The 15,647-nt window shown below is 46.0% G+C and overlaps 1 protein-coding gene across 1 annotated transcript in view; it reads right to left on the minus strand.

Annotated features, from left to right (window-relative positions):
- Positions 1-15,647, minus strand: part of LOC143975931 (extracellular calcium-sensing receptor-like) — a 69,895-nt gene that overhangs the window by 13,465 nt on the left and 40,783 nt on the right. Inside the window, exon 3 of the mRNA XM_077478464.1 lies at positions 10,731-11,531. Within this exon, the coding sequence (XP_077334590.1) occupies positions 10,731-11,531 (801 nt within the window). The remainder of the gene's footprint in view (positions 1-10,730; positions 11,532-15,647) is intronic.

Raw genomic sequence — 15,647 nt, forward strand, 5'->3', positions numbered from 1 at the left:
CTAGTGAAGGGAGGGATAAATCCTGCATATAGTCTGCTAGTTCCTGATCAGTATTTCGAGTGAGTCTGGTATAGGGTTTCGTAGACGTTCAGAAAGGTGTTTAGAATCTCCTAAAATTCCCCTACCACCTCTCCATTCATTTTTTTTGAGTTTCACTACCGAGATCGTGGTATTGAGTGGTCTCGCTAAGAAGAAGAGAAGGCAACCACTCTCGTCTCCAAATTCAAAGAAGGACCTATCGTGGCATAGTTGCTTTGTAGCCGTGTGTTCGGTCAGAAGTAAGCTGTACTGCCGCGTTTGGGCCTGCCAAGCTGTGTATTTAGATGGTTTGAGACGTGTATATATTCCCTTTCAGCGTTTCAGCTTTGATCTCTGCGTCTTTCATATCAGAGTTGATCACTTTAGAGAAATTTCTAGTCCAGTCATAAAGACTCCCCTCATGGTCGCCTCAACGACATCCCATTGATTGGCCATCCGTGTTTCCATCCCATTCTCCTTCCAATATTGATCAATGCTTGTTTTGCATTTAATAGTAATGTATTCCTCTTGAAGCCAGTTTATCTGCCATTGTCTCCTTCCCCGTAGAGCTTTCAGATCCAGTGTAACCTCCAAGGGAGAGTGGTCTGATATAGCTCTAGGGAGATGTCTGATGTCAGATATATATGAAAGTCCATCTACTGACGATAGCACTAAGTCTATTCTAGAGAGTGTCCCGTGGGTCTTATGCCGCGTACACACGTAGCGGACTATCCGACGGACTTAGTCTGGCGGACTTCCCGCCAGACACTTAGTCTGGCGGACTTCCCGCCAGACTGTCCATCTGACTTTCCGAACGGGCTACTTGCCCACACACGGCACTTTTTCCACGGACTAATACGGCGTACTAAGTCCACCGTACTATCCGCCCTACTTTTGAAATGAACGGACTCGCCCATGCACGCAGAGGAAAGTCCGCTCATTTTGAGCACGTCTCCAGGTAGGTGGGGCCCACGAAGGAGACGTCGCTGGCCCCGCCACCTGGTATGGACTTAAAGGGGAACCCCAATGCCGAAAAAAATCGGCGTGGGGGTCCCCCCCAGGTCAACTTCAGACCCTTGTCCGAGCACGCTACCTGGTCGGCCAGGAAAGGGGGGGGGGGGTGAGCGAGTGCCCCCCCTCCGGGGCCGTACCAGGCCACGTGCCCTCAACATGGGGGGTGCCTTGGGGAAGGGGGGCCGTGCCGCGCCCCCCCACCCCAAAGCACCTTGTCCCCATGTTGATGAGGACAAGGGCCTCTTCCCGACAACCCTGGCCGTTGGTTGTCGGGATCTGCGGGCAAGGGGCTTATCGGAATCCGGGAGCCCCCTTTAATAAGGGGGCCCCCGGATACCGGCCCCCCACCCTATGTGAATGAGTATGGGGTACAATGTACCCCTACCCATTCACCTGTAAAATAAAGTACAAAAAAAACACAACACACAAGATAAAATAGTTTATTGCACAGCACCGGGCGTCTTCCGTCTTCGGGGGTCTTCTCGCCGGACTCCTCCGCTATCTTCTTGTAGCTCTTTTACTAGCGGAGGAGTCCAGCTTTCTTCCTCACCGCGGCCTCTTCTTCCGACTTCGGGGGTCTTGTCCCCCTCTTCAGTCTTCTGTCGCCGCTGTCGCCGCTGCCGCCTTCTGTTCTGTTCTGTTCTTCTTCTTCTTCAGATGTTGCCTCGTAATGGGCGGGGACATCATCCGAGATGTCCCTATATAAGTCGCCGCGTGCCCGGTCAGAGCCATTGTGAGTGGAGGACTCGATGAGGCAACATCTGAAGAAGAAGAAGAAAAAGAGAAGAACAGAACAGAACAGAAGGCGGCGGCGGCGGCGGCGACAGCTGCGACAGAAGTTTCACTACCGAGATCGTGGTATTGAGTGGTCTCGCTAAGAGGAAGAGAAGGCAACCGCTCTCGTCTCCAAATTCAAAGAAGGACCTATCGTGGCATAGTTGCTTTGTAGCCGTGTGTTCGGTCAGAAGTAAGCTGTACTGCCGCGTTTGGGCCTGCCAAGCTGTGTATTTAGATGGTTTGAGACGTGTATATATTCCCTTTCAGCGTTTCAGCTTTGATCTCTGCGTCTTTCATATCAGAGTTGATCACTTTAGAGAAATTTCTAGTCCAGTCGTAAAGACTCGTAAAGACTCCCCTCATGGTCGCCTCAACGACATCCCACTGATTGGCCATCCGTGTTTCCATCCCATTCTCCTTCCAATATTGATCAATGCTTGTTTTGCATTTAATAGTAATGTATTCCTCTTGGAGCCAGTTTATCTGCCATTGTCTCCTTCCCCGTAGAGCTTTCAGATCCAGTGTAACCTCCAAGGGAGAGTGGTCTGATATAGCTCTAGGGAGATGTCTGATGTCAGATATATATGAAAGTCCATCTAATGACGATAGCACTAAGTCTATTCTAGAGAGTGTCCCGTGGGTCTTATGCCGCGTACACACGTAGCGGACTATCCGATGGACTTAGTCTGGCGGACTTCCCGCCAGACTGTCCATCGGACTTTCCGAACGGGCTACTTGCCCACACACGACACTTTTTCCACGGACTAATACGGCGTACTAAGTCCGCCGTACTATCCGCCCTACTTTTAAAATGAACGGACTCGCCCACGCACGCAGAGGAAAGTCCGCTCATTTTGAGCGCGTCTCCAGGTAGGTGGGGCCCACGAAGGAGACGTCGCTGGCCCCGCCACCTGGTATGGACTTAAAGGGGAACCCCAACGCCGAAAAAAATCGGCGTGGGGGTCCCCCCCAGGTCAACTTCAGACCCTTGTCCGAGCACGCTACCCGGTCGGCCAGGAAAGGGGGGGGGGTGAGCGAGTGATGTTAGCCATATTATCTTTAAGCCAAATCTCCAGAAAATCTTCTGGCTGTTTTCCTTCAGCTTTTTAAGGAAAACTGACAAAACGGACATTGTTTCTCCTCTGTCTGTCCTCCATTTCTCCAAGCTTATCAGTGTAAGCATGTACTTCTCTGTGTTAATTTAGTACTTTAGCCTCCATAGGAGGCACCACATTCTCCATGTCACTAATTCTTTGCTCTGCTTCTGAAGGTCTCTCTCTGACGTTCTGTACATCCTGCTTCAGGAAGGACATTTCTGCCCTCATCCCATCTATGTGCTCAGTGAGAGTAGTTTGGCAGGTGTAAATAGCCTCCATGATTTGTTTTTTTTAATGAGGGTCCATCCGCTGCATCAGCCCTGTGTCCCTTGTATCTGTATGGGGAAGTCTATCTCTGGACAGGCCTCTTCTTCATCCAGGGTATCTGCGGGGTAGCGGGCTTACCTTCCCAGAGTGTGTGGGCGATCTATCAGCTCAGCTCCGCTGTGTGCTGCTGGTGCCCTGGTCTGCTGCCTCATGCGTGCCGCCATCTTGGTATCCCCAGGCATAGCAGGATAATCGTTCCATGGCCGGTTCCATAGGTGCTGGTTCATATTTAACCATCTCCGGTTGTTCATCAAGGTACAGGGGATAAGGGGGTTTCGATATTGTGGAGGTTCCGTGTCTCTGACAATCAGGATGTTAACAGAATGTGATGTCCCGGCCGGAGCTCCTGTAAAGCACTGTTCACATGTCCGCCTCTAGCTCCGTCCTGCTACACCTTGAATCTTCAGTAATTCCACGTAGGACAGCAACACCTGTCTCTGTTCCTACAAATGAGGAAGTAGAGTGGAAATTAATCTGGGGGGAGGAGTACTGGAGAAGGCCCATCTGTGTCCTGATGAGATCGTCCTGACGAACCAGTAGTCTGAGATCAAGGCCACCCAGATGTGCTGGAAGAGGAACAGACGGGCCCCCATCTGACTTGCCTGGATGGGCGCAATCTCAGAAGGACTTGGCCGGCTCACGTCCACTGGACGTCTGGCTTTTAGCGTGCTTACGAAAGGATGCCTGTCCTCTGCTCCAATTCTTCCTGAAGTCCCATCCAGGCTTGTAAGAGCGTGCTTCTCTTGAGCGCTCTGGGCTGCATTTTCTATATTGGGGTTTCTTCCATCCAAGCAGATGTCTGTCCTGGGGAAGGAAGCCAGACTTACAGCCCATGGCCCATGTTATGGCATCATCCAGCTTGTTGCCAAACAGTGAGACCGGATCAGCGAGCCAGGGATGCAACCACAAAGCCCGCTTAGCCGTGACTGAAGATAACATAACATGAGCCAGCAGGCGGATCAGGTTAATAGAAAGACTGCCACTAGCTTTATCTCCGCCACTGCCAAACTTCTAGCCAACTCTTCAGAAACTCCTCTGAGGAAGGAGTCTACATTCTCCGTCCAAGCTTCCATGGCCTTGGACATGGCTGCTAGCACCAAGGCAAGTTTACAGGCCATACCGGCAAGTCCATAGATCCTCTTGAAGTCCTGGTAAATCTTCCTTTCAAGACCATCTTTAAAGGATTAACCCGTTCCCGCCGAGCGTACGCAGATATATGCGTACTCGGCTTCCGGGGGGTATACCGGGATGATGCCCGCACCTGCAGGCATCATCCCGGTACCGTTTTTTGCAGCAGGCGATTGGCTATCCAGGCATAACAACCGATGCGGCTAAAAGCCGCTCGGCTGTTATGCCGGAGGAGCGGGAGAGGAAGTCCCCCCTCCCGCCGCCTCTCGCCGTTGTTACCGGTGCTCCCGCTCGATCGGGAGCACCGATTCGCAATCCGACGCCTCCGGCTGCTGCGGAGGAACTGGAACGAAGCCGTAATCGGCTTCGTTCCAGTCTCCTCATCGTAAACACGGAAGCGACGTCATGACGTCACTTCCCGTTTACTCGGCTGCCAATGGCGCCGGTTTTAAAAAAATATCCGGTATTCAGAATCGCCGTTTTCGGCGATCTGAATACATTGAAGTGTAAAGGAGGGGTGGGGGGTCTTTTAGACCCCCGATCCCTCCATAAAGAGGACCTGTCACCACCTATTACTGTCACAAGGGATGTTTACATTCCTTGTGACAGCAATAAAAGTGATCAATTTTTTTTTTTTTAAAACAATTTAGTCATTTTAAAATAAATAAAAAAAAAAAAAAAATTTTTTTAAAGCGCCCGCCGTCCCCGCGAGCTCGCAAAGCAAAGAAAACGCATACAGAAGTCGCGCCCGCGTATGTAAACGGTGTTCAAATCACACATGTGAGGTATCGCCGCGATCATCAGAGCGAGAGCAATAATTCTAGCACTAGACCTCCTCTGTAACGCTAACCTGGTAACCGTAATTTTTTTTTAAAGCATCACCTATTGAGATTTTTAGGTACCGTACTTTGTCGTCAATCTACAAGTGCGCGCAATTATAAAGTGTGACATGTTTGGTATCTATTTACTCGGCGTAACATTATCTTTCACATTATGCAAAAAAATTGGGCTAATTTTACTGTTTTTTTTTTTTTTATTCATGAAAGTGTCCCTTTTCCCAAAAAGTTGCGTTTAAAACACCACTGCGCAAATACCGTGTGACATAAAATATTGCAACAATTTTATTCTCTAGAGTCTCTGCTAAAAAAATATATATAATGTTTGGGGGTTCCAAGTAATTTTCTAGCAAAAAATATGGATTTTAACTTGTAAACACCAAATTCCAAAAATAGGCTTAGTCATGAAAGGGTTAAAGTGCAAAGTGCTCAAGCGCTGGTACAGTGTATATATATAATAATTAGATAAATCTGTGTTATAAAAATACACAGGGGATGGATGTATAAATGAATCACAAATAATTGTCGATTCTTTGCAATCATAACAGCTTGCATTAGCCTTGAGAGCTTTACAAAAATCCCATTATGCAGTCTCCTATAGTGAGTCCACTCACAAAACCTCTCTTGTTTGGAGCATAGATTGATGGCAACTGTCAGATTCTACTCCTCCTCACAGCCTCCCCGTGCTTTACTACACTGCAGGCTTGGCGTCATTGGCTCCTCCTCCCGACGCATTGCGTCACAGGTCACGTGACATTCTCAAGGGAAATGAGCCTTGTGATGCTCGGGGGAGATTTTTAAACCGCATTATGTTGTGTGGTTGCCATAGTGACTCCACATGGATCCTTGTGATATCATACCACCTCTCTCTGAGCTCCCAACATGAGCTGAATCATGACAAATTTAGAGTAAAATCTTTGCCACAAAATTATATAAGCATTGTACATGTTCATTACGTTTTACGTAAAACGTTTTACGTTTTGTGCCTCCTGGCCTCAATATTGATTTTGATTTAAACCGTTTTATATCTGATTTTTAGTATTTATTTGAAGCATTTAATATTTTCATATCTGTACTATTTAAGATCAGCAACCCCTGGGTGAAGGATTTTAGATTATTACATGGGATAAAGCATAAGGGTGAGAAAAGGATTTAGGAGTTATTTTAGCACCACAAGTATGGTTATGACAGATCCTCTTTTAACTCTCTTTTTTAACTGTAATTTTATTTTTATTTTTATATTTATTTTTACTTTTATTTTTATTTTATTGGTATTTTCTGTGTTTATCTGTATTTTTAAGATTTCTTATTAAATAGCTATGTTCAGATTGGTAAAACGTAATGAACATGTACAATGCTTATATATAATTTTTGTGGCAAAGATTGTACTATAAGTTTGTCATGTTTCGGCTCATGTTGGGAGCTCAGAGAGAGGTGGTATGATATCACAAGGATCCCTGTGGAGTCACTATGGCAACCGCACAACATAATGCAGTTTAAAAATCTCCCCCGAGCATCACAAGGCTCATTTCCCTTGAGAATGTCACGTGACCTGTGACACAACGCATCGGGAGGAGGAGCCAGTGACGTCAAGCCTGCAGTGTAGTAAAGCACGGGGAGGCTGTGAGGAGGAGTAGAATCTGACAGTTGGCATCAATCTATGCTCCAAACAAGAGAGGTTTTGTGAATGGAACGACGAGTATGAAATAGCCTATTTTACCTTGCAGTATCACGCTATGCCCTGTCTCTCTCTCTTTTTTTCCTTTGTATGTGAATGGTGGAAATAAGGTGGAAATAAGAGGAGGAGGAGATTAGGAAGTGAAGAGACACATTCAGTTTAGCGTTTGAACACTGGAGGGGCATGAGGCGTATGGACTCAGTATAGGAGACTGCATAATGGGATTTTTGGAAAGCTCTCAAGGCAAATGCAAGCTGCTATATTTAAAGTTTTTTTTTTCAATTTATTGCATGGAAGTGTTATGATTGCAAAGAATTGACAATTATTTGTGATTCATTTATCCATCCATTCCCTGTGCAGCAGCCCGCCTAAGATAGTGGTTGGAACCTTTTATTCTGCTCATAATTTTATTTATTTATGGAGCACGTTTTGTGAAGCATTTCAGGTGTTTTATACACACGGACTTTCATTTGTTATATTTATTTGGTTTGACATATTGCCATACATGGTATTAGCGCACTAATATTCTTGTTTTAATTTTCATCTTTAAAGCATACTGCATCATCCAAAGGGAGAGTAACATGTTTAGCTAGATGCATCAAGCCTGCATCCACAAGAGGAGCATTTTCCAAATATTTTACCTCTTCTGTCTTGAAGGGATATAATCTGGAAGTCTTATTAGCCATGGAAGTCTTCTTATCCACCTTATTCCACTCTTTCTCAATAATATCCTTCAACGGGGTAAGAAGAGGAAAGTTTGAGCATTCTTTCCCCAGCTGCTTGAAGAACTTTTTATGCTTAACTGGGTGGGTGGATGAGCCTTCCCACTTAAGGGCCTTCTTAATTGCTTTGATTAGTGGCGAGACCATAGCGAAGTCGAAGCCTTTCCATGTCCTCTTCGCCTACAAACTCATCATCATAAGAGTCATTGGAAGTCACATAGGGCTGGGAAGTACCCGGATCATCACGGGCCTCATCAGCTGGAGGGCCAGACAAAGTAGTGGATTGGCTCAGCGTGTGTGTATCCATCTCCCTCAGTGATTGTTGCACCACATGTTTTACAAAAGATTCCATACGCTGACTTTCCGTCTTCTTTTCCCCAACCACACAGGAATAACTATGGTCGCACAAGGGCTTGCCCTCCTGGACTAGTGTCCCACATCCCCAGCAGGCTCTGCGATCAGAACAGCTATCATGGTGGTGGGAGCAGTGTCTGGAGGAGGCATGGGAGCATCTCCTCTGGTGGTGAGATCCATATGGAGAGTCTCGTCTGGATCTGGATGATGAGTGGTATTGTGGCCTGGTAAGGTCTCTATTCTTCTGGACTCCGATCTGTGGGTCCAATCTGGAAGGGCTGGAAAAAGAAAAAAATAGGGGGGGGGGGGGGGATATGTCATCAAAAGGCGCAAATATATGCGACTGTACCTTAACCCCTCCCCCCACAAGCACATACCTAGTGCGTGAGGGCTGGCCACTTAGAGGCGGAGACTTATCCATGATCTCTGGATGAAGAGCGTCACAATACGGGTGGTCTGCAAAATAAAGTGAGGGCCTGAAAGCCAAGGATATCGGGAGCAATTTGAAACAAACTTGCTCACCCAAATATATATGTATTCATAAACAATATAACTAATATTACTATTTCCCTATTTTTTCCCTTTTTTGACGTCATCGCACTTCCCACCTCGCACCTGCGCCGTGGGGAGGTGGCCGTACGGCACCTGTGTGCCTGCCATCCGACCCGCAGGACTGAGCAAGCATGAACCAAGCCTCGGACCCGCGGAGGCCAAAAGCGCATTCGTGACCAATGGAGGCGACCGTAATGTGGAAACACCGTGGCGAGCTGGAATGCACAAGCGCTCCAGCCACCATGAAGTATAGTACAGGAAGCCACACACGCATACTAAGGGGAAACAGACAAAACAGACAAATAGAAGACTGCCATGGAGGTAGAGAAAAACCGCAGACCTTGCCAGCCATTGATGCATCTGTCTGACCGTCCGTTGAGCATACAGAGGCGACCACCCTTCCACCATAGGGGTCTACACAGCTTCTGAAAGCTACTCGCCCACCTGTGGCTGGGCTCTGAGCTGCACCACAAAAGGTATGCCAGAAAGAATCCTAGATCCATCCGGATGCGAAACAGCATTTGTAGATCCATTTGGAGGAGGACAAAAAAGAAACACAGTATCTAGTGGTGAGTGTTCATTTATGGGAATGAGTTCCTATAGCATTGGAGAGGAGGCGGGGTTAACCCACACATAGGCTGCCATGTAGTCTGTCAGGAAAGCCTCGTTTGTCCTTAAAAAAAAAAAACAATATATGTACTGTATTACATTGTTATGTAATGACAAAATCATTGCCAATTAAACAGGCTCATAGCAGAAATGTGAAAATTGCTTGGGTCCCTAAGGGGTGAACAGGTGTGAGAGCCTAAGTGGATAAGAAATATGCAGAAAATAAAATTAGAACACACAAGCTATACACTTGTAAGTCAGAGAGTTCGCCTCTTTTACTTAAAAAAAAAACGTTTTTTTTTTTTGCTTTTTTTTATTTGTAGTATATGTTTCATGCTAAGCAACTAGAAGACTTGTGCCTAGATATGAGAGATTGGAACCATTTTTATTCCTTTTCTGCATTCTGCCGTTAGGGAACATAGGGTACAATTACTAAACGCAAATAGAATTTTCACTCCAGTGACCCCACCCCACCCCTCTGCGACCAGGACATGCTGGGTCAATGACTTTAAAAGGGGGTGTGGTCACCCGCTGATGACTTCTCCCCGTAGCTATTAAAGAAATGTCAGATGAATTAGCAGGCAGTTGGCAGGGAGCTTCGATGCCGGAGGTTTTTTCTTTTCTTGGGTTCAGCGTTGCGGCTATTTTTTAATAAAGGAATTGTCAAAAACTTGTGTAGTGTCTTTAATCCCTTTTTACACTTTTTTGATAATTGGATAGGGTACCCTATACTCATTCACATGGGGAGGGGCCAGAATCTGGGGGCCCCCTTGTTAAAGGGGATTTCCAGATTCCGATAAGACCCCCACCCATAGACAACCACAACCACCGCCCAAGGTTTTGAGGAAGAGGCCCTTGCCTCCATCACTATGGGACCAGGTGCTTTGGGGTGGGGGGCACCCCCCATGTTAAGGGCATGTGGTCTGGTATGGCTCCAAAAAGCCTGTTTCAGTTTTCTAGAGCATTGTGGAGATGGGCTGGGAGAATCTGATCCTGGTCTTCATATGTAATTCCCAATTGGTTTCCCAATATGGCTGAATTAGTGGCCAGTACTATATGTTGCAGGGGGCTGAAGTCATTCTTGCAATGCATGCATCCATGGTTGTTGAATAGGTTTTGCTTAGGGTTTCTGGGGTTTGGTACCAATGGAAAAAAATGTTATATTGATATTTTATATTTGCAAAATGTTATACAGAAAATAAGAAAAACTTTTTTTTTCCCAAATGTTCAATCTTTTTTTGGTTGTTTAGCAAAAAGTAAAAAAAAAAAAAAAACAGTAGGGGATTAAATACCATCAAAATAAAGCTCTATCTGTTTCAAAAAATGATAAAAAATGAATATGGGTACAGTGCGCATGACCCTGCAATTGTCAATTAAAGTGCAACAGTGCTGAAAGCTGAAATTTGGTCTGGGCAGGAAGGTGAAAATGCCCGGTATTGAAGTGGTTAAGTAAAATTGATGACTGGCACCTTAATAAGAACTTTACATTTTGAACTGAAAATACTGTGTATTTATTAAAAGTGTTTCTAACTATCTATCAAACTATCTAACGGAACATTCTGTACATTAATGTTGTGTTAAATATTTCTTTAAAATGAAGATATGATGTACCCTCTACCTGATGCTTATAATAATGACGTCGCCTATCATCAGATTTTCCTTTACGGAGTAGTTGCATATTGTGAAGAGCTTTAGCCAAGTTTTCTACTGCGCAATATATTCGCGGCGTGACACCTTGATTCACAAAACCGTCCATGTTTGGATATTTTTCTGCTTTGTCAGTTGTTGTTTCACACACTATTTTGCTCTTTCCTCTGTTTGCAGACAAACACTTTGCGATAGTTAAAAAATAATGGGAACCTGGTGAATTGTTTGTACTATTCATCTTGTCAATGCCATCAAAGAAATGCTCTTTATCTGGAAGGGATAAGGGGTAGAGTTCCACCGCTAAACTCCCGTTAATTGCAGTTATTGGTAATAGATGTACTGAAGATCTGGAAACCCAAATAGGAGGAAAAATAAATGTTTTATCAGAGACAAAACTGTCATAGAGAGAGAAAACTGCATTGATGTAGACATAAGATCCACAGACTACGATGACCTTAGAAGTGGAGTTTTTCAAATTAGCGGCAGAGGCTTCAATAGCTTTGAAAGACATTCTATCATTTACAGTTTCTATTCCTTGTTTATGTGTAAACTCAATGCAAATCCCATGAGTGATCATGTACTTAGTTAAAATTTCTCTTTCCTTATCTCCAGCATCATCATCTGTTGTGAATATTCCAACCCAAGTCCAGCCAAAGTATTTCAACAGCTCAATTACAGCCAAATAGTGGACATGATCATTCTGAACTGTCCGGAAAACATGAGGATAAAGACGTCTGTCAGTAAGAGAAGGGTCTGTAGCTCCGTAACTTATCTGTGAAAGAGAATCATTAACTTATGTCTTTTAGGCACTAATTCATCAATAAAACAATAAGCATTATATTAAAGTGTTTCTAAAGGCTCTTTACCTTCATTCATTCTATGAAACAAGATAAAAATCCTTCTGTGTGCAGATCCCCCCCAACCTCCTTCAATACTTAAAGTGGTTGTAAACCCATGGGGGGGGGGGGGGAAGCAACCTGCAAGGCAAAGGCATAATGAGCTAGTATGCATAGCATATTAGCTCATTATGAATAACTTACCTGAGAACGAAGCCCCTGAAGCGGTCCTCCGTCTTCATGTCTGCCACTGCCATGGATCCCGGAGTGACTTCCGGGTCTCGCTGCTTCAGCGCTGTGATTCGCCAGAGCAGCGATGACATCACTCCCCTGCATGTGCACGGGAGCTGACACTCGCGGCATATCACTGCAATCTTCGGCGTGCCCAGTGCGCCTGCGCGCCGCTGTCTATGGTGCATGCGCCGTAGATAGCGGTGGCTGTCTTTTTGGAAATATCTCCTAAACCGTATAGGTTTAGGAGATATTACTTGGACCTACAGGTAAGCCTTGATCTAGGCTTACCTGTAGGTCAAAGTGGTTTATAAGGGTTTACAACCACTTTAACTGAGCTCTATCTCAATCCAGCAATGTGCACAAGAGCAACTGCTCTCTCATTTCTCTCCCTCCTGGTTGGCTCAGACACAATTACAACCAGTGAGGAGGGAGTCGGGGGCGGAGGGCTGAACCCCGTTCTGTGTGTCAAAGGACACACAGAGTCAGCTTGGGAACAAGCACACACGGATGCCCTCAAAGAAAGAGGCTTGCTATGGGAGCACTCACCACGGGGGATTTTAGATAATGAGTTTATGTGAAATCTCCATTAACCACTTCAGCTCCAGAAAAATGTTACTCTCTTCATGACCAGGCCCTTTTTTGCTGTTCGGCACTGGACCAACTTTAACTGGCAATTGCAAGGTCATGTACCCAAATAGTGATGGACGAACGTTTCGCCCGGCGGTCGTTTCGCGGCGAATTTCCGACATTCGCGGTCCGCACGTTCGAACGCCTTTTTCCGTCGTTCGCCGCGGCGGACTTACGTGTTTAATGTATACAAGAACTTTAACCTTTGGTGACACGTTTATCATGTGATACAGGACAGCCAATTGAGACATGACAGCACATGGACACTTGGACATTCCCCCTAACCTATAAATACACCCGATCCGGTGGCCATTTTACATTCTTTCTTCTGTTACGATAGGGACAGGTTCCTGTGTGGAGTAGGGAGAGATAAACCACTAGCTATTTGGTACACAAAAGTTCTTTTCAGGACTGGTATAGGTGTTAGGTGTTGATAGGTTTGCTGTGCTGCTGATTCTTGCAGCAGCCTGAGTGTCTTTTGTTAGTTTAGAGAAAGGGAAAGGACGGTGTATGCTACAGGGACAGCCAGATTAGTCTTTCATCATCATCATCATCATCATCATCATTAGCTGTTACTATCAAGGTCCACAAAAGAGCTGTTCCAGTAACCACTAATCGTTCTCTTTTTTTGCCAATTTGTATAGGGACAGGAAGGAAGCAGTGTTGTCAGGCAGTGAGGGTAATTTTAAAGACTTGCTGTTATTATTAGTTCCACAAAGGTTCTTTTCAGGACTGGTATCAGTGGTACAGTAATAGGCTTGTACATGTATAATATTCTTTCTTCCAAATATAGAAAGGATATTATACTTGACTGCTGCCCTTCTGCTGCAGTCTGCTAAACATTCACAACTCACTTGTTCCACAAAAGTTCTTATAAGGACTGGTAACTTGGTATAGGGTGCTACGGTACATAGGCTTGAGTGCGGTACAGTCTGCTGTTCTGTAAGGACCGCTATCGGTCCACAATAGATAGGGTTGACGTGCACCACTGCTGACCGCTGCCCTATACTGCAGCAGTCCTTCAGCGGTATAGGGACTGACGTACAGTCTGCTAATCACTAACACACAACCTGCTTGTTCCACAAAAGTTCTTATAAGGACTGGTAACTTGGTATAGGGTGCCACGGTACATAGGCTTGAGTGCGGTACAGTCTGCTGTTCTGTAAGGACCGCTATCGGTCCACAATAGATAGGGTTGACGTGCACCACTGCTGACCGCTGCCCTATACTGCAGCAGTCCTTCAGCGGTATAGGGACTGACGTACAGTCTGCTAAACACTAATACACAACCTGCTTGGTCCACAAAAGTTCTTATAAGGACTGGTAACTTGGTATAGGGTGCTACGGTACATAGGCTTGAGTGCGGTACAGTCTGCTGTTCTGTAAGGACCGCTATAGGTCCACAATAGATAGGGTTGACGTGCACCACTGCTGACCGCTCACCTATACTGCAGCAGTCCTTCAGCGGTATAGGGACTGACGTACAGTCTGCTAATCACTAACACACAACCTGCTTGTTCCACAAAAGTTCTTATAAGGACTGGTAACTTGGTATAGGGTGCTACGGTACATAGGCTTGAGTGCGGTACAGTCTGCTGTTCTGTAAGGACCGCTATCGGTCCACAATAGATAGGGTTGACGTGCACCACTGCTGACCGCTGCCCTATACTGCAGCAGTCCTTCAGCGGTATAGGGACTGACGTACAGTCTGCTAAACACTAATACACAACCTGCTTGGTCCACAAAAGTTCTTATAAGGACTGGTAACTTGGTATAGGGTGCTACGGTACATAGGCTTGAGTGCGGTACAGTCTGCTGTTCTGTAAGGACCGCTATCGGTCCACAATAGATAGGGTTGACGTGCACCACTGCTGACCGCTGCCCTATACTGCAGCAGTCCTTCAGCGGTATAGGGACTGACGTACAGTCTGCTAAACACTAATACACAACCTGCTTGGTCCACAAAAGTTCTTATAAGGACTGGTAACTTGGTATAGGGTGCTACGGTACATAGGCTTGAGTGCGGTACAGTCTGCTGTTCTGTAAGGACCGCTATCGGTCCACAATAGATAGGGTTGACGTGCACCACTGCTGACCGCTGCCCTATACTGCAGCAGTCCTTCAGCGGTATAGGGACTGACGTACAGTCTGCTAAACACTAATACACAACCTGCTTGGTCCACAAAAGTTCTTATAAGGACTGGTAACTTGGTATAGGGTGCTACGGTACATAGGCTTGAGTGCGGTACAGTCTGCTGTTCTGTAAGGACCGCTATCGGTCCACAATAGATAGGGTTGACGTGCACCACTGCTGACCGCTGCCCTATACTGCAGCAGTCCTTCAGCGGTATAGGGACTGACGTACAGTCTGCTAAACACTAATACACAACCTGCTTGGTCCACAAAAGTTCTTATAAGGACTGGTAACTTGGTATAGGGTGCTACGGTACATAGGCTTGAGTGCGGTACAGTCTGCTGTTCTGTAAGGACCGCTATAGGTCCACAATAGATAGGGTTGACGTGCACCACTGCTGACCGCTCACCTATACTGCAGCAGTCCTTCAGCGGTATAGGGACTGACGTACAGTCTGCTAATCACTAACACACAACCTGCTTGTTCCACAAAAGTTCTTATAAGGACTGGTAACTTGGTATAGGGTGCTACGGTACATAGGCTTGAGTGCGGTACAGTCTGCTGTTCTGTAAGGACCGCTATCGGTCCACAATAGATAGGGTTGACGTGCACCACTGCTGACCGCTGCCCTATACTGCAGCAGTCCTTCAGCGGTATAGGGACTGACGTACAGTCTGCTAAACACTAATACACAACCTGCTTGGTCCACAAAAGTTCTTATAAGGACTGGTAACTTGGTATAGGGTGCTACGGTACATAGGCTTGAGTGCGGTACAGTCTGCTGTTCTGTAAGGACCGCTATCGGTCCACAATAGATAGGGTTGACGTGCACCACTGCTGACCGCTGCCCTATACTGCAGCAGTCCTTCAGCGGTATAGGGACTGACGTACAGTCTGCTAAACACTAATACACAACCTGCTTGGTCCACAAAAGTTCTTATAAGGACTGGTAACTTGGTATAGGGTGCTACGGTACATAGGCTTGAGTGCGGTACAGTCTGCTGTTCTGTAAGGACCGCTATCGGTCCACAATAGATAGGGTTGACGTGCACCACTG

This window comes from Lithobates pipiens, unplaced genomic scaffold, assembly GCF_037356315.1.
Source record: "Lithobates pipiens isolate NorthernLeopardFrog02 unplaced genomic scaffold, aLitPip1_a1.2 Scaffold_13, whole genome shotgun sequence".
In the NCBI taxonomy this organism is placed as follows: Eukaryota; Metazoa; Chordata; class Amphibia; order Anura; family Ranidae; genus Lithobates; species Lithobates pipiens.